Source organism: Silurus meridionalis, chromosome 19 (assembly GCF_014805685.1).
Source record: "Silurus meridionalis isolate SWU-2019-XX chromosome 19, ASM1480568v1, whole genome shotgun sequence".
Taxonomy (NCBI): domain Eukaryota; kingdom Metazoa; phylum Chordata; class Actinopteri; order Siluriformes; family Siluridae; genus Silurus; species Silurus meridionalis.
Window position 1 is genome coordinate 17,839,273 of NC_060902.1, and position 22,500 is coordinate 17,861,772.

At 40.2% G+C, this 22,500-nt stretch overlaps 2 protein-coding genes across 4 annotated transcripts in view; both read left to right on the top strand.

Moving 5' to 3' along the window:
* The window catches only part of LOC124402449 (aminoacylase-1-like), a 9,499-nt gene extending 8,374 nt beyond the window's left edge, over positions 1-1,125 (top strand). For both annotated transcript variants that reach the window (XM_046875504.1, XM_046875503.1), the window contains exon 15: positions 265-1,125. In XM_046875504.1, the coding sequence (XP_046731460.1) occupies positions 265-429 (165 nt within the window). In that variant the 3' untranslated portion in view covers positions 430-1,125. The remainder of the gene's footprint in view (positions 1-264) is intronic.
* A 209-nt stretch (positions 1,126-1,334) lies between these two features.
* The window catches only part of cacna2d2b (calcium channel, voltage-dependent, alpha 2/delta subunit 2b), a 39,862-nt gene continuing 18,696 nt past the window's right edge, over positions 1,335-22,500 (top strand). Inside the window, exons 1-3 of one of the 2 annotated variants that reach the window (XM_046875496.1) lie at positions 1,335-1,469; positions 15,259-15,339; positions 22,319-22,436. In XM_046875496.1, the coding sequence (XP_046731452.1) occupies positions 15,263-15,339; positions 22,319-22,436 (195 nt within the window). In that variant the 5' untranslated portion in view covers positions 1,335-1,469; positions 15,259-15,262. Of the gene's footprint in view, positions 1,470-6,183; positions 6,598-15,258; positions 15,341-22,318; positions 22,437-22,500 lie in introns of those variants that run through there. The other variant, XM_046875495.1, reaches the window with a different exon arrangement.

Sequence of the window (22,500 nt, forward strand, 5' to 3'; positions counted from 1 at the left end):
GGTATGCAGCTAGACAGACATACATGTAGTGAGAGATGGAGAGACAGGTGTGTCTGTGTGTGTGTGTGAGTGTGTGTGTGTATATGTATATATATAATCTTACAAACTGTTTCCTGTGTGTGTGTGTGTGTGTGTGTGTATATATATATATATATATATATATATATATATATATATATATACTGTATATATAATCTTACAAACTGTTTCTTGTGTGTGTGTGTGTGTGTGTGTGTGTGTGTGTGTGTACGTGTGTGTGTGTAGGCTGGTCTGCCTGCGATAGGATTCTCTCCGATGAATCGCACCCCCATCCTGCTGCACGACCACAACGAGTTTGTCAACGAGAGCGTGTTCCTTAGAGGCATCCATGTCTATGAGGCCCTCATCCCTGCTCTCGCCAGCGTGCCCACTCTAACCACTGAGGCCTAGACACACACACACACACCTATATAAATATACATACTCTCTACACAAATCTTTTTTTTTTTATTAAATAAAAAAAACAACATTTTGCACTTCCAGCTGCTCTTGCCCTCTGCCCAACTGCCCCAAGAGTAATTCTTGTGTTTTTGACACCAAAGAACTGGAATTTGCCACGTGTAAGACCTCAGCCTTCTCCTAGCACGTGCTTCTAATCCAGCAACTCAGTATTCTGAGTTAAATCAGATATAATAACCTTATCTCTTAAAGGCATGATGTCGCTCTGCTGTAGCGGCCGTCGCTCGTCTTAGTGAAGAAGCACGAAGTCTTAAATCTAAATGGCGGTTAGACGTTAGTGTATGGTCAGTGAGACGTGAGCGATGGTTTATGGTCAGTGAGACGTGAGCGATAGTGTATGGTCAGTGAGATGTAAACGGTGGTGTATAGTCAGTGAGACGTGAGCGGTGGTGTATGGTCAGTGAGATGTGAGCGGTGGTGTATGGTCAGTGAGACGTGAGCGGTGGTGTATGGTCAGTGAAATGAAATACGAAGTAATAACATATAGATTTAGAAGTAGAATGTGTCTTATTTACTCATGTTTACAATCACAGTTGTATATTTGATGACGTGTTGATTTTTTTTTTCACAAGCTTGATTTAAATATGCATATCTTAAATATGGATTAAATATTTTAAACCCTCAAAACATTGGTGTGCAGTATTTTGTGCTTGTTATAACACAGCATGACCACAAGAGGGCCCAGTTGTGCTTCAGCGCGGGTCACAACTCCGGATCCTGAACTGCTTTAAAGTTCTCGATTCCACTGTTTGGTTTCAACCAAAGTCCAGGGGCTAATCAGTGATCCGGATCAGGTGGAGATGCGGAAACTTTAAAGCTGAACTGCTCCACAGATCCAGGGTTGAACACAAACATCTGAGAAACATATGATTGGTAGCAGCATCAGTATGGCAGCATGGAAGAGAACTTCATCCACTGATGAACTTTCTAAAGCCCGGTGTGAATTGAGGTATTTTGTCATTTCTCAACAGGTAAGTGAAAAGTTTCATGGCGTGTCAATGAAAAGTGGGCGTGGCTTATATGCAATTAAACAACGCGCGTGGAAGCAGGAGATTCACCCATTGCGTGGAAGTTCTTGGCTATATGAAGCACTGATATGTAAAAAATAAGATTTTATTAAAATTACAATCATGAAGGTTTTTATGAGTTTGTTTAAAAGTCGACTTGTTGAGGTTTGGATTAAACCCCATTAAACAGATATCTCAATAATAAACAAACAAATCACTTTGATGATGATGATGATGATGATGGTAATGATGGACATTGGTGATGCCTTGAGGAAACCGTATAATCTCATATATGAACGCAAACAGGTTTATTTATTTCTGAATTCCTTTAATGACTTTTTCATTAATAATTTTTTTAGCTGCGACTTCATGATCTGTTGTATGATCTCTGAAGTTGATCTGCACCTCTGATGTACAGTATCATTACCTCTGAAAAGTGTTCTTCAGGGTTTCTATGGTTTGTTGACTAACGAGCTGCTTGACTTTTTATAGTGACGTCATGGTTTTGGAGGCGGTGCCACTGAAATGCATTCTGTTCTATAGAGGCATTAAATATAATAATAATTAATTATTGTTCTGTGTAGTGGGATTATTTAAGATTATTTGAGATTATTCGAGATTATTTGACACTGAATTTTTACACGCACACACAGAATACACAAAATGTTACCAGAACCAGGACTCAAATTCCTATATCTGATTAGGAAATTGTACTTAATTGGATTAAGATTGGATTATTCAGAAGGCTCTTGTCTTGATCTAGGCTTCCAGGTTGTTGTTGGTCGTCTTAAACAACAATGAATCTGTGGATTCAGATCTAATCTCTGGAAGTTTCTGAGACTATTTGGAGCACAGATTTGGAAATGTGTATGATGCATAGCCATGATGTTGATTGATCCTGGGGTCACCTGAAGAAGAAAAAGTATTTTTAGAATGTCTGCGTTTAATAGATGGACACCTGCCATCATAGTTTTATTTGTCAAGACTTGTATGAAGAATTAAGCACCAGATTCACTGCTCCCTTGTGGAGGCGTCATTACCATCATCATGTCTGTGAAGATTGGGACTAAGAGGGTATCAGTGGCATGTGCAAAAAGAGAGTACTTGAAGTGACCAGAGATTGACCGTCTGACAGGTGACGTGTCTGTGCTTACATCCCTCAGTGTCTTTCTTCTTCTAGTCATCTGTCTGGAGCTGGCAGCTGTAAGGTCAGACTCATTAACGCTGCATGTGAATGTGGTGACGCTGCTTCTCTTTAGCTTCCTGTTTGTTAGTTTACTGAGGTGTGTTTTTATAGGAAAAGTGATCAACGTTTATGGAAGCAGTTACGATACCTCACCAAAACGGATTATTTTCCTTTAACAGAACATCCTGAAGTGTTTTATTCTTCTTATACATGTATAGTTATGTTTTATGTTGTGGAGAGGTCTCACTTGTGATGTAGCAGCTGTCTGTTGTTTTTCCTTAGTTGATGTTACTGACAAGAAGCAAATCTCATTTTAGAAATAAATCTCAAAGAAGTGTAAACCCGATGTCAGAAAACATGGTGACGGCTGCAAACAACTGACACTGGAGACTCCTTCCATAAATGGTATATAAAACATCTCCTTATAGAAAACTAGTATAATACTAATAGTCTGTTACTTCCTTTTTTTATTATGTGGTGTGTCTGTGTTTAAGGTTCTGATGTAATGTCTGTTAACCCAGAGTAGTCTGGGCTCAAATCCCAGGCCACTGTTGGCTCGTTAAGTAATTTCCCATCTCTCTGTGGTCTGGATTGTTTTCTCTCTCGTTTGTAAGTGACTTTGGATAAAAGCGTCAGTTAACTGAATGTGAGGAAATGTGTGGTGTGTGATTATCAGCCAATCACTATCATCATCCTCTTGCTCACTTTTACGATCTCTGTAAAGCTTTAATGGGATGTGAAGAACACACGCACACACAGACAGACGCACACACGCACACACAGACAGACGCACACACGCACACACAGACAGACAGACAGACAGAGACAGAGTGAGATTATAACCTGGCTCTGTTCTGCATACCACTGTATGAATACATTAGTGAGATTCAAGTCTGAGACAAAGCTTGCTGAGAGCTGTATCCGGCCTAATTATGGGAGAAGAGGAGTGTGTGTGTGTGTGTGTGTGTGTGTGTGTGTGTGTGTGTGTGTGTGTGTGTGTGTGTGAGATTCAAGGGAACAGTCCATCCCTCCTGTAGTGCACAGCGTGGTTGGTGGTGTCAGTAATTAGGCTGTACAGTTTGGTCATGGCAGCTGGATTACAGCCTGCTGTTTGTGTGTGTGTGTGTGTGTGTGTGTGTGTGTGTGTGTGTGTGTGTGTGTGTGTGTGTGTGAGTGTGTGTGAGAGAGAGAGAGAGAGACTGAGAGAGAATATGGAGATGAACGCCGTGTCCCAAACACAGGTCTGCTAGTTAGAAAACTTGAGATGAAAACAGGCCGTGTACACACTGTGATGATGTAAACAAAGACCACGGTGTAACTTTATTGTAGCAGGTGGAGTTCGAGCTCATCAGCTTATAATCAATGTAACAGTACCAGGTGATGGATTACACGTTACAGCAGAGGCAGTGTGATGAGAGACGAGACACAGCTTGAATTGTGAAAGGGGGCGGCTTCTAAGATGGACGTGCTATTGGATAATTTCACCCCTCAGTGCAAAGAGCCAATCGCCTTGCTGGTAATGACGTTGTTAAAAAGCCAGGCCTCTCAGACTCTCACAGGGACATGTAAGGAGATGGTTTTCCTCCTTATCAGTTATTTCAGTTCATAAATACAGACCATTATCATGTTATTGAATCCAAAGGTGGAGAGTTAATTAACTACACGAAAGCGGTTTTCCGATCCTCATTCCTCCACATGTTTTTTGCCGAGATTTCTGTAGAAAGACGAATGGAAATGTTCCTGCGTGTTACATAATTAATCTACCCCACTATCTCCCCACCCCCATTTTCATGCTTGATCCTAATCACTGTCTTGTGGCTGTCTTGAGCTTATTTATATCTCTGCATCACAATGAAGTCGCTGGTACTGTTTGCTGTCTGCCTCGGAGGCGGCTGGTTTCAGTGAAGAGTCTCTGCCAGGAGCTTGTTCTCCTACTGAATGATCTGAAGTAGGTTGGTGTGAGTGAACGCAGGACAGGAGAGTATGGAGAGTGCTGCTGAGCACATCCAGACCTCTGTGCTTCAAATAAAATCCATTAAACAAACAGATTATTTATTTCAGAGTTTACACCGAGCTGAATGCATTAGGCAGATCTACAGTCCCTTCCCAAACGACTGGAACAGCAGACACCTCTTTTTTTATTTTTATTTTTTTTAAATGTGAAGATGAATATGAGGTAATAAATCAGATCTCAGCATTCAGCTCCTGATATTCATATCTAAAAGTGTGTTTATTGTTTGAACAAACCAATTTTTTTAAGTGATAAAGAATATTGGAATATTTGGCGTCATTGACAGGTCTAACTTTAAACTGTTTAAATCTGTGAATATCCTTCTCTTGGATTGAGCTCTAGGGTTTCCCCTGTGAGGACTAAACACTGACTGGATTTTATAAGTTGGATCGTTTTTGCCAATAACCAATTAAACAATCGAGTTTTTAAATTAATCCTGCTAAAAAAAAAAAACATTCCATGTAAAATAGTACTGAACTTTATTACTAAAAAATACAGTTCTGAATCATGAAAATGCGCTAAATAAAATAAATATGAATAAATTAATTATTCAACATGATTAAGAAATGATGATTAATAAGTATGCAGCGCGCAGTCTCACGTGTAAAAACAAACAGCACGTGGCACTAGTGATTCGCCTCTAGAGGTCGCCCTCGTAATGACAGCGGACCGGAAGCCAGTATGGATCGGTATCGATTTTTGCCGATAGTTACAGCAATTAACTGATTAATTGGTCGATTTCTGGTGATGATTATATTTGATGATGAAAAAAGATAAACCAGCATTTCGACCACAGAGCTGCTCATGGGAGAGAAGCCATCATTACATAAACATTTAGTAAAGCAGATACAACTATAAAGAATTTCCTGAGCCAGAAGTAAACCCCAGACCAACATCGAACCAGGAACACCGTGACGTCAGCACCAACACCTCCACACCAACATGTAAATATTCAGGAAAATAACAATTCTCACACTTGGTTCATTTTCATCTTTTCATCTCAAACCCGAACTTCTTCAGTGTATAAGAGGAGCATTAGCGGTTCCAGTGTTCTCGGAGTAGTGTAGTGATGTTCTCTGTGGAACATCACTACATCTTATACTGAAATAAGTGTGTGTGTGTGTGTGTGTGTGTGTGTGTGTGTGTGTGTGAGAGAGAGAGAGAGAGAGATACTGACGGAAACGGACGAGTGTGTGGAACAGGCAGATGAACAGAAGAAAGGAGAAAGACGGACAGAAAGGGGTTATGATGGGCAAAGAAAAATATAAATCGGTCGGAGAGAAAGAGAGAGAAAAGTAGAGTATGTGAGAAATATGAAGAGAAAAATACAGACAGAAAAAAAGGAGACGGGGACAGAGGGGAGAGAGAGAAACAAAGACAGAGAGATGAAGAGCAAGAGAGACAGATGGAGGGGGAGAGAGGGGAGGAGAGAGCGAGAGAGAGCAACAGAGGGAGGAGAGAGAGAGGGAGGGAGGAAGGGAGGGAGGGAGAGAGAGAGAGAGAAGGAGCGCAAGCGGGCGGCTCCAGTAAGTCCGCAGTCTCCTCCTGGTATCTTCAAATATCAGCGCGTCCTCCTCTAATTCTTCATCTTCATCATCATCATCATATTATCACGGCGGATATTTTGCCATTTGCACGTTCTGCAGCAGGACCCATAGTCCCTGAGCTCTTCATAGCCGAGGATCACACACATCTCTGTCCTCCTCCTCCACATCTCTCTTCTTCTCTCTGCTTCTCCGAACCGAATCTCGGCTCTTCGTGTGTTTTGAATGGAACATGGCGATACGGACTCGGTCCTTCAGCGCCGTGTGTCTGCTAACCGTCCAGCTCATCATCCTGATCTTCAGCGTGCCGTGGAGCGGGGTGGAGAGCCTCACCTTCCCGCAGCATTACACGTGAGTAACGGGCCAGACGCGCGCGCTTTGCCTTTTTAACACGCCAACCTCGCTCGAGACGGATCGGGAATGACGCTCTGATCGGATGTGTAGTGGAGTAGAGGGACAGTAGGAAGCGACCGGTTGTGTTTCAAATCTATAATATATATAAAATACACACACTATATATTTAGATGTTTGGCCTATTCCAGCTACAGTGTGTTACATTCATTGCACACAAACAGTGAAGTGTTCGAAGTGTCAGGCCGCAGGAACGCGCTCTCGCATCTAAACCAGTGGCTTTTTTACAGAATGTCACCTGAGATCCCACAGAGTGTGGAAATTCAGCCCTGTTCCCTACACAGGCAAAGCAACAGCACTATATCTGACCCTGTTCCAAAGAACGGAGCTGGTGAATGAAGTTATGCTGGTCTCAATCCATCACATTAACACCTACACAGTGTTCATGACCATCACCGTGTCCTTCTGCCCGCTGAGGTTCTGCATGCCACACTGAGGGCTTGGAAGGGTTTGACGCAGGGGGAGTTACACGTACGAACCATTTGTACCCAAAGCCGGTGTTTTATTGTTGCAGCATTGCTGTGCTTTCTGTAAACCAGAACTATATCTTGGCTTTATCACCAGATGGAGTCGAAGCGGATGTTGCCGTCTTACAGCGATGGATCAACAATTAAAAACCAAACACCTACACCGGGTTGTGCACCATCGATGATGCTGTTTATTATTTTGTGTTATTATGGTGGTGTTTCTTTATTCGGCATATCCAGGATCTTATTGTCATGGTCGCTTCCAGGGTTCCATGTGATTACCAGTAGAATACAGGGAAAAGCTGATATAGAAGATATTTGGCTGCAGCTTTTTTGCTTTAACCCAAATCCTGAATCATTAATATCATTCAGTCATTATCAAACACTGCATTTCTGGGGCATTTACAAAGTAGGGACTTGTGGTGTGGACCTCTTGGTCTTATGTGTTGAAAATTCCTAAGAGATTTCAGTCCTGTATTGCAGTAACTAGTTGTTTATTCTGAGCATCATGAGAGTCTAAAGTGATGAACTCTGGGCTGAGAACATGATGCTGTCTAAATTATAATAAGCAGTGAACCTAAAGGTAACAGTATGATCTTGCCAGAAGATGTGGCTGAGATTGTGCTGGGATCTCATCATACAGACTAATCTAATTTACTAAAAGCAAGAATTTGAGCACCAGTTGATCAGCTCCAGATCGGATTTCACGCCGGAGTCAGAGTGCAGAGCTCGATATTGATTCTAAAGACTGGACTCCAAACGAAGGTACAGCGACATCAGTCTGACATATCCCACCATCATGGGTATCCTATGAAACCTGAGAGCATCGAGAATGAAATACAGGAGAAATGTCTGGTGGGAAAAGAAATCTGAAACAGGAATCCAATACTGTAATCTTTTTTATGACTCCCTCAAACAACATTTAAGGTTTGAGGAGCAGAATATAGATGCACTGAAACACTGAGGATGGTGTCTCAGTCCAGTTCTTCCCAGAAGTGTTTAGTGAGGTTGAGGAGGTCAGAGCTCTGTGCAGGGTTTCTTTTACTTCACGTGTGGAAGGAGCATTGTCATGCTGGAACAGTGTTTAACCCTTATGGTTTCAGTAAAGGGGAAATGGTCAATACTTGTGTCCACATGAGGGTTTTATTGTCATTACTGAGGTGAAGCTGCAAATCCCCTGCATGCTCCCTCATGTTACTGTAGCAGCTTTATGAGCTCAGGACACGAAGAACATCTGGACTGTTTTTGCTATTGTGTGTGTGTGTGTGTGTGTGTGTGTGTGTGTGTGTGTGTGTGTGTGGTGGGGGTGGGGGCTGTGTATGGGGCTGTCCAATGACAGCACGTTTTTCTGGAATGAGGAAGTCACTATCCAATCAGAGACGGCTTTGAGAAGGTTGGAATGAGAACCCATTTGTGGATGAAGGGTGGCATTTTTATGTCTCTCTCTCTCTCTCTCTCTCTCTCTCTCTCTCTCTCTCTCTCACTGTGAGATGAAGCAGAATGCCAACAGCCAGCATTACTCGTTGTCTAATAAAGATTTTATGCTGCATCACTCTTTTAAGATGCAGACCTTCGTTCTCTCTCTCTCTCTCTCTCTCTCTCTCTCTCTCTCTCTCTCTCTCTCTTCTTGTGCAGTGTGTTATATCAGAATATGAAACACGACCTGGGGTGAAAACACGAGCAGTAGAAATGATTGTTAAATGGTGTAGAAGTGAAAAAGACGCCTGTTTGCTTTCACCGTAGCAGCGTTTGCCTGCATGACCCCATCGGCTGCTATATATAGTAACAGCACAACCACTTGAAGGCGAGCAGCATGGGGCGATGATGGATGTGAACGAATTTAATTCCAACAACAGCATCGAGCCGCGAGGAGGGCATACCTCTGCCGAGTTTGTTGCTGCTGTTACCATGGCAACTGGAGATATGGATTAAGATGGAACTAAGTTTCTGGCTTAAACTTATCATGCTTGTATTCGTCCAGGTTTTTCGCTTCTCTCGGTTCTTCACACAACTCCAAAGTCCTCGGGTGCATAAACACTTGGCTCAGGTCAGAGTGGCAGGGAAACTGCTTTCTTTTTTTTCCTGACTTTCTTTTTGAGAAGATTTGACACCTTTTTAACATTTTGTTCATTACACCAGATCTTCTGTCATCAGAGTCACAAGAATCTTCTATCAAAATTTATTTCAGTGGACATGAAATCTCTTTACTCATTTATGAGGCCCACATTGGTTCCTGCTTTTAAGTTGCCTCAGATTTGACAGATTTCTCCAAAAACATTTTGTTTAATTTCTTTTTTAACTAATGATCTCAGAAATCTAATCTAGCGGCCCACACACACACCAGCAGATAGTTATGCTACAGTGAAGCCAAAAGAAGATACCTGTTCCTACCAAAACCTCTTGTAATAAGGGGAAAATTCTGATGCGCTCGTTAGCGAGAAACGTCCAATTTAATGACATTGAGATTACAGAGGATGACACAATCGCACAGCTGGGAGCGGGAAGATTTCCCACAGTGGCGTTTATAACGGCAGCCGGTTAATTCCTTCCTCAACTGCTTTGGGGGGAAAAATGCGCAGAAGCTGCTGTAAAAAAATAGCAAACGTTAACTAGGCATAAATGCCACTCAATGACAGCTGATTGTGTTCCACCGCCCCCTGGTGTTCATAACGGTTAGTGACACCACTAATTCTGATTCTCAAACTTTTAATAGTGAGACAAACAGAAGATACTTAACATAAAAAATTTACAAAAACGATCATCTGCAACTTCTTCAGCATGTTAAAACTCTGAAATCGACACATCACGTGTAGATTGTCATTCCCATTTTAGTATGCTTTAAAATAACTGACAGGAAACTTTATTAGGCTAGGTTAAAATGCAATAGCTAAACGTGACTCAAGTCGCTAAGTAGGTTGTCGTGCTTTTTAAGTGCATTACCAGAATAAAAAAAATTTCTGGAAGACATGACGACACGCTCATCCTTTCCTGATAATGTCTCATTGATGCTCACACACATCCTGATCCACTTCAGTAGTTCACTTCTGAAAAAAAATATCAGATTTTACTGCAACAAGTTTGTTTATTTATACAGATAGACAGAAATCTCTGTAATAAACAGAACAGCAGAAATACATTTCTTACCTTCACGCTGCTGCAAGTTGTCCCACTGCTTCAGAATCATCTTGATAAAGACAAAACATTCAGGTCATAATGATATTTGAGGATGTTCATGAGTGACTGTTCTTCATAATGAAACTGTGTTATGTAAATTGCAGAATCCTCACACCTTCACCACTATTAAAGGACTCGTTGTTGGAAAAAAGAAAAAGACGGGATGTTCTGCTTTTCTGCTTTTACTGTGTTTCTTGTACTAATTTCTTTTCTAAGCACTGAGTGTGGAGAGAATTTGGAATACAGGCTGCTTTGAAACAAAAATGGAGGCGGGGTTTGGGGGTTTTGGGGGCTTGTCTCTAAAATGAATGACAAAAAGGATTATTTATATAAAATCACACATTCTGGACCACAATACAGGTTTTTTAGCAATATAATAATTATTTCTGCATTTTGTTTCAAATCATCAGTCACTAGTAATAAACAAAAGAAATGTCTATTACACCTTTAATACCTTTTAACAGTATTTAATTTCATCTTTTCCATATGAAGGAGAGATGTTAGATGATGATGTGTATAATATGATTAATACAGCACTTCTTATCCATCAGGAAATCTCTATTTAAAGAATACTCAAATTAGTTATTATATACAAAATAAATTCATCATCACCAAAAATAGGAAATTTGGGTTTATATTTCCGCTTCACCTACAGGTTTATAACACGCTACACTTGAAGATAATGGAGTGTGGGATGTTCTTATGTCACAGGCGTAAATGAATTGAATCCGCAGACGAGTGTGATAGGTCTGAGAGACGCTGTGGGAGACTGCGTTTAGTGAAATGAGGCGGTTATGCTCTACAGGAAAATTCACACTTGGAGAATAAGTGCTGAATACAACACACATGCACAAACACCCCTGAGCTCGTTACAGTCAAGTATTCGAGGAAAGTTATTTTTGTAGACTGACACAGACGAGTGAAGTGGTAATAATTGTAGCTGTTAGAAACAGAAGTCGTGTGAAAGCATGTTTTCTTCTCAAATAAATTGTAATTCAGCACAAATACATACCTTAATACACAACTGGTGTTGTGATGTTGAGAAATGTACATAAAGACATAATCTACACTGAAATTACAATTACAGAAATGACAATCTGAGGCTTGACTCAGGCTACAGAGACGGTTTTCAGTTTTATAATAAATATATAGTGTTAATTGGGGACATAGGATCCTGATAAATACAGCAAAATGAAACAGATCTGCTGTTTTTTATTGTTCTGTTCTGCTTTCCTGTGTGTGTGTGTGTGTGTGTGTGTGTGTGTGTGTGTGTGTGTGTGTGTGTGCGTGCGTGTGTTTGTGTGTGTTGTACATACTGTAGTTATCGAGGCTGAGCTAATTAATTAATTAATTTTTTTGCTTCGTTCCAGTGACATAAAAAGCCGTGTCTCTGGGGCCTGTGAGCACTGAAATGCGGCTTTGTGTCTGAAAAAAGTGCATTCTGCTTCTGCTGTAATGCGCATTTTTGCTGAGACCTTGGAAATGCAGGGTGCTGTGTGTGTATATAAAGTAAGGACTGGCTGATGTTTTTGCTGGCTGATAAAGGAGGCTTCAGTAGACTTTACAGTGTTGTAGGAAATCACATTTTCTCTTATTAATACTGTGTGTGATTTACAACTTGCACACATTTTGATGATTAAACCAGTCACACAAACCACTGGTAATGCCAACTCTGTGTGTGTGTGTGTGTGTGTGTGTGTGTGTGTGTGTGTGTGTGTGAGGTTTTTGACTGGATACATTTACAAAGAAGGCTCAGGGCACCATGTAGACTCAAAGTCACACTGGATCACACGTGGGGCAATATAATATGGCCAATCCATCTTTCTGTCTCTGTGCTCCTTGTAGATTTTACACATCTCAGGTGGAGCTTTCTCTTATTGCAAAAGATATTCCCTCAGTATGTATTCAATTAGACTGAGATCAGATGATTTTGAAGGCCACATGTGGACCAGATGTTAATTTAATTCCATGTTCCTACTAAAGCAGTGTTTGTTACTGAAGTTCCCGCATCTGGCAGCTCTTAGAAAGTCACTTTGGCCCACGTTATTTTTGTGATTCAGCGTCTGACTCATTTACAACACGTAGCATAACGTAGCCTTCTCAAACATCTGTGTCTTGTGTGTAACCCTCTTACAGAGCAGTCCAACATAACGTTAACTGATTTCTGATCAGATTTACAGGTTCCAATCTGCCAAAGATCAGATCTCTGATCAGATTTTGGTTGGCTAGCCCCAGATGGACTGATTAACAGATGGAAAAGATTAGAGTTCTGTTTTAAATTTAATTGTAAATATGGATATGTGTATTTTAGTTGTTCTAGCTTGTCTGAAGTAGATCTTGTCAGTGTCGTATTTATTAGTGTCAGTGTGTGACTGACTGCTATGTAGTGGCCATGTTGCACTGATTTATGCGTGTGCTCTGGCACATGCGGTGTGTGTGATCACGCTGTTACAATAATTCATAGCAGTTCTACTAGTCAGTTTGTGTCATTGATTAATGCAACCGCGCCCTCATAAACTGTGCAAGCCAAGTGTTTCTTCTGCACCTGGGGGAAGTAAAACCTGCTGATACTACAGGCCATTTACACGGTCACTGGGCATGGTCATGAAGCAGCCTGGGAGCCTTATGGTGAGGGATCTATAGGGTTTTGTATAGGGATCATACCGGGGGTCATATAGGGAGTCGAATAGGATGTAGTATAGGGAGTCATATAGGGAGTCGTTTAGGGACTCGTATAGGGTGTGGTATAGGAAGTGATATAGGGTGTTGTATAGGGAGTTGAATAGGATATAGTATAGGGGTCGTATAGGGAGTCATTTAGGTCTAAGGTATTGTTTAGGAAGTCTCATTTGGAGTGATAGAGGATGTTGTTTAGGGAGTAACATAAGAGTTGATATAGGCTGTTGTACAGGGAGCCATATTACAGAGTCAATTTTACAGCTTGTGTGATGGGTGCTGTTTGTTTTAAGTGCACAAGAGCAACAGTATTGTTTGTGCTGTAAACAGTATTACAGAAGTATGTTAGTTTCAGAATCTTTAGCTGCGTTTTATCTGAGTTCCCTTTGGTGAAAGTCCAGCACAAACTGGTGTTCTGTCTGTGGTTTGTGAACAATCTGTTGAAAAGCCGCACCGGAGATCAAGCATTATTAATTCTCAAGGTGAACTCATTGGCTGTGAAGTAAATAGTCTGTCAAGTAACAGATAAATAACTGCAGTACAGCTGCATGCAGGTGTGCCAGACTTGCTACAGGTTTATTTGTGAATGTTTCAAAATCATCAGTTTTTTCAGCACAGCATCACCACAGGAGATGTTTAATGTATCTGCTGCTGGAGATTAAAGCAGTGTCTGTCAGCTGAGAGCAGGTTTGGGGTGGATGGTTTTGCTGAGTGCCAGAATCCAAACTGACGTCTTCATATATAAGCACAAGCTGTCAGCTGTAATGTGTGGACATTGACATGTAAACTGTTCACCTTTAATATAAATGTAAATTTTACTGCTGTAATATGGTAACCACGTCAGACTGTCAGTGTGTGAGTGCTGCTGTAGGCCATGTGTGTGTGCGAGTGCACCACTGGAAACAGTGTACGTGAGTGTATTGTCGTAGATCATGTCTGTTCATGTGGGTGCACTGTTGTAGATTGTGTTTGTGTGAATTCACTGCCGTAGATCAAATTTGTTCATGCAAAATCATTGCTGTAGATCGAGGGTGTTTGTGCGAGTGCTTGGATGCAGATTGAGGGTGTTTGTGCGAGTGCACTGCTGTAGATTATCTTCCTTTACAGACAGACAGCATGAAATGTACTCGATCAGTGTTGAGTCACAAAATTACAGCATGTCATTTCTCTTCCTATTGTCTCAGTGCATGTTATTTTTTTCTTAACGACCTCCGAATGTTTCTCTCCTCCTCCCTCTCTCTCTCTCTCTCTCTCTCTCTCTCTCTCTCTCTCTCTCAGGGCTATGTTTAAAGGAACAACAGTATATAATAATTTATGTGCTGTTTATGTTCACTTTTGACAATCCCAGGGTGAAATTCTGATCTCTTTATTCCATGCATTTCCATGTCCCATGTTTTATTTAATGGACGGATGTACACCTCCATGATGCGATACGTTTTCCCTCTATTATGATGCAGTACGATCTGATTCCGATTCGATTCAACACAATGTGATTCAATGCTCTCTGATGCAATGAACAGAATCTGATGCTCTGCAATTCAATATGGCACAGATAGTTCACTTTTATTTCTTTGGTTCAGACAGACAGCAAATCATCAATTTACTTAAGTGCCTTCTGACTTCTAACTTCACAAACAGGCCTTTGTGTTGCAAAAAGAAAAAAAGCTGAAAATTTCCTGTTGTGTCTGCAAGAAGATGCAGCTCTACCTCTGCCATGTTAATCTGTATTCTATGTGAGTCTCAGGACACGCTTCGGTCTCTGTAGTGTTGTGATACGTCATATTCACGTAGCAGCAGCGGTGCTGAGAGAACGCGCTCGAGAAACAGTTTAGTGAGAAAAAATTAATCTACACATCGAATATTGGTCCTTTTTTAATAATAAAAGTAGAGTGCATTTAATGTTAATTAGAAATAAATAGTTTTTTACAGATGCAAAATGTTCAAAACAATGCATCACGATACAAATGCCAACTTGCACCTAATGCACACTTTTTAAAATCGATGCATCACATCATAATTTTTTTTTTCTTTAAAGTATTTACTGATGGATGTCTTACACCAGGTCCTTCCTCCTTTATGAAACCCAATAATCACTTCATTATTCAGTATTGCGTTTAAAACTCTCGATCCTCATGTTGACTCATACTCAACTTCAGGCACCACAGATGTCGTTTAAATGTCACTTAGTGATAAATGAGGTGATGCATTCAGTGAGAACGTACTGAAATAATCCCACCTTACTTCCTGTTCCTGTGTGTGTGTGTGTGTGTGTGTGTGTCTGCAGGATAATGCATTGGGCTCGGAGGATAGAGCAGGAGATTGACCGAGTCCTGCAGCACATCAGTGGAGCGCAGCAACTTAAAGGGTGAGTGAGTGTGTGTGTGTGTGTGTGTGTGTGTGTGTGTGTGTGTGTGTGTGTGTGTGTGTGTGTGCGTGTGTGTCCTCTCTCTGGGAGCAGCTCAGAAAAAATAACCTGGCCTTTTGAAATTTTCTGCCATATTTTACATGCTATTCGTGTACAGTGGGCTGAAATGTCAGCAAGGTGACTCATCAGCAGCTGCGAGAGCTCATTAAATACAGTCTCTGTTATAAGTCTTAATAAATATCCTGGTCATAAAGTACATCAAATACACAGGTGACTCACTAAAAGTAGGCTGTATGGTTCAGAAGAGCCGGTTCCTCTTCCAGCATCTTCCTGAGCACCTGGGTAACCACGAGGAGATTGGGAAAGAAGGAAATGCAGAGGAACTACAGACTTTATAAAAAATGGTGGAGGTAGTGTAATTGTTAAGGTATTAAGGGGAGATTGGGGGAACTAGGGATAGTAAGAATGCTGGGTTATTATGGGAGACGGGGTAAAAAGGAAGGTATTAAAACAATATAGAGGATGGAAGAGGAGGTAGATGATGGGACAGGCAGTGGAACTAAAGGAAGTAGGGTCACTATGGAAGGTAGGGGGTAGTTTACCTTAGTAACCTTCAAAGCCAGGTTAGTTTAGGGGATTGGGGTTTCTGTATTATATACTATATCATTACGTACAGTGAGGAAAATAAGTATTTGAACACCCTGCTATTTTGCAAGTTCTCCCACTTAGAAATCATGGAGGGGTCTAAAATTGTCATCATAGGTGCATGTGTCCACTGTGAGAGACATAATCTAAAAAAAAAAAATCCAAAAATCACAATAAATGATTTTTAAACTATTTATTTGTATGATACAGCTGCAAATAAGTGTTTGAACACCTGTCTATCAGCTAGAATTCTGACCCTCAAAGACCTGTTAGTCTGCCTTTAAAATGTCCACCTCCACTACATTTATTATCCTAAATTAGATGCACCTGTTTGAGGTCGTTAGCTGCATAAAGACACCTGTCCACCCCATACAATCAGTAAGAATCCAACTACTAACATGGCCAAGACCAAAGAGCTGTCCAAAGACACTAGAGACAAAATTGTACACCTCCACAAGGCTGGAAAGGGCTACGGGGAAATTGCCAAGCAGCTTGGTGAAAAAAGGTCCACTGTTGGAGCAATCATTAGAAAATGGAAGAAGCTAAACATGACTGTCAATCTCCCTCGGACTGGGGCTCCATGCAAGATCTCACCGTGGGGTCTCAATGATCCTAAGGAAGGTGAGAAATCAGCCCAGAACTACACGGGAGGAGCTGGTCAATGACCACATGACTTTCTCCCATGACTTCTCTGGATCATCCAAATGGTCTTAAGTTTGCCAATGACCATTTGGATGATCCAGAGGAGTCATGGGAGAAAGTCATGTGGTCAGATGAGACCAAAATAGAACTTTTGGGTCATAATTCCACTAAACGTGTTTGGAGGAAGAAGAATGATGAGTACCATCCCAAGAACACCATCCCTACTGTGAAGCATGGGGGTGGTAGCATCATGCTTTGGGGGTGTTTTTCTGCACATGGGACAGGGTGACTGCACTGTATTAAGGAGAGGATGACCGGGGCCATGTATTGCGAGATTTTGGGGAACAACCTCCTTCCCTCAGTTAGAGCATTAAAGATGGGTCGAGGCTGGGTCTTCCAACATGACAATGACCTGAAGCACACAGCCAGGATAACCAAGGAGTGGCTCTGTAAGAAGCATATCAAGGTTCTGGCATGGCCTAGCCAGTCTCCAGACCTAAACCCAATAGAGAATCTTTGGAGGGAGCTCAAACTCCGTGTTTCTCAGCGACAGGCCAGAAACCTGACTGATCTAGAGAAGATCTGTGTGGAGTAGTGGGCCAAAATCCCTCCTGCAGTGTGTGCAAACCTGGTGAAAAACTACAGGAAACATTTGACCTCTGTAATTGCAAACAAAGGCTACTGTACCAAATATTAACATTGACTTTCTCAGGTGTTCAAATACTTATTTGCAGCTGTATCGTACAAAGAAATAGTTTAAAAATCATATATTGTGATTTCTGGATTTTTTGTTTTTAGATTATGTCTCTCACAGTGGACATGCACCTACGATGACAATTTCAGACCCCTCCATGATTTCTAAGTGGGAGAACTTGCAAAATAGCAGGGTGTTCAAATACTTATTTTCCTCACTGTATATGTGGTTTCATCGTATAACTGCATGTTGGATTTATTAATTAATTTTGTTGCCTGTTCAAGGACAATAAAAATAAATGCATCATAATTAGCAGAATTAGGTGAATTATTTCTATTTGTCTCTAGTGCAAGGTTGGGGATCTGGAGATGGTTTTCGAGAAAGTAAAGGATCAAATTATTCTTTTTCCCTCTGAGCTTGTCAGTTCTTTGGATGTAAGGCGTTGCGTTGCGTCACTGCATGGTTGAAACATAACTAAAGCATCTATGAAGCAGAAGTGTGTACAACAAGGAGCATCTGTGTGGAATTGGATTTGGGCGATTAGATGAGAGGCCGTCTCTGGGAAAGTTCTAAACTTGACTGAGTGCTGTAATTGATTTCTTTAATAGAAAAGTCCAGCGTGGCTCAGAGAAGACGCCACGGCATTGCCAATCAGACTGTCCGAGTAAAAGGACCTGATCCAATTTGCTCGTACACTTGTCTCCTCCCGACTGTTTCTGATGAGAAGCTTTCCACTGTCCGTGTTATATCAGCCAGCAGTACTACATCAATATTAATGGGCAGGTGTAAGGGTCGAGTTACACTAGCTAGAGATTTTTTAGGTACGTCTACAACACCGAGCCATTACTGAAGAGACTCATTTGAACTGAAATGTTCTAATTTCTACATAAATGTGATTCGATTCCTTGCATTAATCTTACAACAGGTGTTATCCGACTTTCATTTCCTCAGTTTCAAGGTTAGTTTCTACCAGCAATTTATACATTGGACAAAGAAAAAAAAATTTAATCTTATCGTATAAATGATCATCTCATTAAATGTGTGCAGATATTAAGAAGAAAACAATTATTCCTGGAAGAAAATCAGTGGTGGACAAAATCCATGTATCACAAATCATGTAGTAAAGGTTTGCCTCCAAATGTACTATAATACACTATGTACTATATTGTACTATGTACAAAGTAGTGATTTATTATAACTATAATGTTCCTATTATCATTTTTATCACAAGACTCTTTACTTAATTACCTCAGTTTATGTGTAAAGACTCGAATGTGACTCTCAGCACACTGATCTATTAATAGAATGATATTAATGACTCAACACTGATTGATTTCTATTACAATGATCATGAACCCAAAACCTTCTTTTCAACTACTATGGTGTAAACGAGGTCACATGTGTTGTGGTGAGTTCGAGTCTGGAGTTTCTTCATCATTTATTCCTCTCTAAATATTCAGCTTGATGTTGAACAGGTAGATTTTTAAAAATAACTACATAAGTACAGTAACAAATTACATTTACTTCATTACTGTCCACTACCAGAAATGGGAAGTAATGAAGTACAAATATTTTGTTACTGTACTTAAGTAGATTCTTCTGGTATCGTTTTTTTCTTCACTATATTTTTTTCAGAAATTTTTTTTACTTTCATTCATTAAATTTTTACACCAAAAATGCCGTTTTCAGCCAGTTAACCGATATTCTGTCATTTCTGTATCATTTTCTGTCTTGCACACCACAGACGTAGGCTGGTTTATAAAGCTTGTGGATGAGACATGTGTGGATGAGACAGAGGGAGTCAGTGATGTAAACATGCCTGAGAAAAGAGACATTTCTGATATCATCATCCTTTCTCTGCTTCTGGTGTATATTGTGGATGTTCAGACTGGATACATTAAATAGAGAACAAAATGTGAAATTCGTATATGTGTGTGTGTTTGTATGTATGTGTGTGTATATATGTATATATATATATATATATATATATATAGCTGAAGATTGTTGTGTGAATATGTAGTATGTACTGTTTAATTGCTTTTCTAGTCCACCATTAGTGCTAGTACAAAATTAGCGGTTAACATTTAAACAAAACAAATACTTTTTATATATGGTGTATAAATAATAAATATTGCACAGCTCATGCTCACAGGAGACAAACAACATGCAGCACTTGTGATTTGTACATGCTAATCAGGAGACAGGTTTATAACTCCATGCTGGGAGTAACATCACAGTGTAGTAAATACATTACTACAGTAACACTGAATCCAGAAGGTGTGAACTCAGTGAAGCCTCTGCAGTTTTACTCAAACTGGCCCTGATTTATAGTCCAGTCCCCAGAGTGACCCCTGAGTGTAATCTTTAAGCCTGTGAGGAGGCAGCAGATGGCATGCTGGGTTTGTGCCAGCTGGACCACAGTGCCTGAGTAACTCCCTCTGCCTTCAGCTCTTCGCTCTGTATTTCCCCTTTCAGTTACAGATATATTTACTGGTCTGATAACGATCTGTCTTCAAATTGCTAAATGTATTTGTGGCATTACTTTCCAGCTACCATTAGATGGAGTTAGCTTCGATGTAGCAAACAGAACTGATACTAAATGAACAAAGAAAGAGACACTGCTTGATTTTATAATACAACATTTTTTTTTTTTTTGTGTTGCTTATGTCGGAAATGTGAAGTGTGTGTGTGTGTGTGTAGATGTTTGAAAGAAGAAGGCACTGGATCTGTTTACTTGTCCAGTTCTAGATGCAAATACTATAAATAAACTTTGGTTATGAAAGTGTGTGTGTGTGTGTGTGTGTGTGTGTGTGTGTGTGTGTGTGAGAGAGAGAGAGCGAGTTGGATGTGTTTGTAGGAGGTATGTGCATCTCATCTCAGTCATTCAATTCAAATCAACTGATTCCTTATTAAATGATTCAAAAGACCACGAATTCAGTCTGAATTATTAATTAAGATACAATAAATAAATAATCTCCATTTAGTAGATTTTGATGTCTGAAATCCGCATAATTTTATTTATTTATTTGTTTTATTTATTTATTTATTTATTTATTTATTTATTTATTTATTTATTTAATTTTATTAAAAAAAAAAAGGGATATGGTTGATTCTCCATGGCTACTGTTACACAGCCCTGGTTCGTATTGCGATTTTTTTTATTAAGGGTGTGTGTGTGTGTGTGTGTGTGTGTGTGTGTTCGTGTTCAGACTGTGTAAGCGTTTCCTGCTCACTTCTCTCACCGCTAAACAAAACAACACGATGCAAATGAAACACACTCCAGCACTCCGGCTCATAACTCGGTTACAACTATAATTACAGCACAGGTCAAAAGATTGTGATTTTGCATCTTGTTTGGGGAAATAGATCCGTGTCCACACTGTGACATTTAATAACACACAAGCAGCCTCGAGTCCTGGCTACGAGTCAGATCTCATTACCAGCAGCAGCAGCACGTGTACAGCAGAATTTAAACTGCATATATAAGTGAAATGAACCAAACTCTTCACTGCACTGCATCCATAAGTAAAATCATTTAAACCACATGATTAAGTTTAGTTGTGTGGAGGTTAAATTATTAACACATAATTTGCCCTGCCATGGTTTGCCAAAAAGTTCCCTTACCTCCACTAACTGCCCTTCAAGTCTCCTAGTTTATCTTTCTTACTTCTCCTAGCTTCATTATTCCCTTTCTCTCTCTAGATCTTTTTAATACTCTCAAATCTACACTCTCTAGTTTTCTAATTTGGATAGGTTCCTCTAACGTTCTGAACTCCTCTGCATTCCCAAGTCTCATTATTTATTCTTTTCATTTCCATTTTGTCTCCTTGGATACCTATATACTTCCTCCTCCAACATCATCTAGTCCTCTATTTCACCTAGAACAGTTGATTGTTTTTTTATTTTTACTAGGTTTCTTTGATGTTCATATTCCATCTTCCACAATTTCTGTTACTCATCCACTGTTGTCTCGTCTATTATTTCCCTCTATGCCACTCTCTCTCATTCCTTCACTATTTTTATTCCTTGTTCCTCCTCTGTCCTCTGTTCTTTCACAACCCCACTTCCTAAACTATTCTTCGCTCTTCCACTTGTTCCCCAATTGGTCCACTATCTTCATTTCCTGAGCTAAATCATTAAATATATACAAGGCTTATTATTATTATTATTATTATTATTATTGTTGTTGTTGTTGTTATTAGTAATAATAATAACTGCCTAATAAAATAATAATAAAATAAAGCCGCATGCAAATTGTACTTAATATAGCAGTACATAATATAGTAACATAAGTGTGTGTGTGTGTGTGTGTGTGTGTGTGTGTGTGTGTGTGTGTGTAAAATCTGTGAAACACTTCTGCACAAGCAGAATTCTTCACTACTCTTCTGCTCAGTGTCCACTGATCCACTGTTTTACTCTCGATCTAATTAATGTGATTAATGTAATTCCTTGTTAGATGTGACGCATCGTAATAATAATAATAATAATATATATATATTTTGTCCAGGCAGACATTTGTAGTCTTTGACTACATACATAATATAATTGATTTGTATAAATATTACATTAATGATGTATGAATATTTTTTATATAGTGTAGCTGAAAGTGAGAACGCTGAATCAGGTTAGTTTGAGTCCCTGCTCCAGAGATTGGGGGGAGATTCATGTGGGCATTGCAGAGTCATGTTGATTGGCTCATCTGGTGGCAGACTGGTGTAGTGTTGAGCCATTCTACACACCCCCCCACCTCTCTCCTGCCCCTGCTCTGTAATTCTTTAACACCCCTGGGGGATTTAATGTCCTGGTGGTAATTGTTATACCTGTGAAAGCCTGCATGCAGCTATAAGCCTTTCGGTTCTCGGTGTTAGAAGTGTACTTAAGGCTTGAGGATTAAACGGCTGTAATATCTGAAGGAGGAATGGAATCATTCAAAAAATGAATCATCTGTTGTTTTTTTCCTCTATTCGCTTATTCTCGTTCTCTCTCGGCTTCGTTTCAGCTGTACACTGAAAAGAGAAGGCAGTACACCCTCGTCAGGAACAACCCCAGAGAGATAGTGGAGAACGTGGCTTCAGACATCGAGAAGCTGCTGTCCAAGAAGAAGAAGGCGCTGGAGGTGCGGGAGTGAGCGAGTTATGAGGAATAGTTTCCGAGTCACCTGACACTGTGAATAATACCAT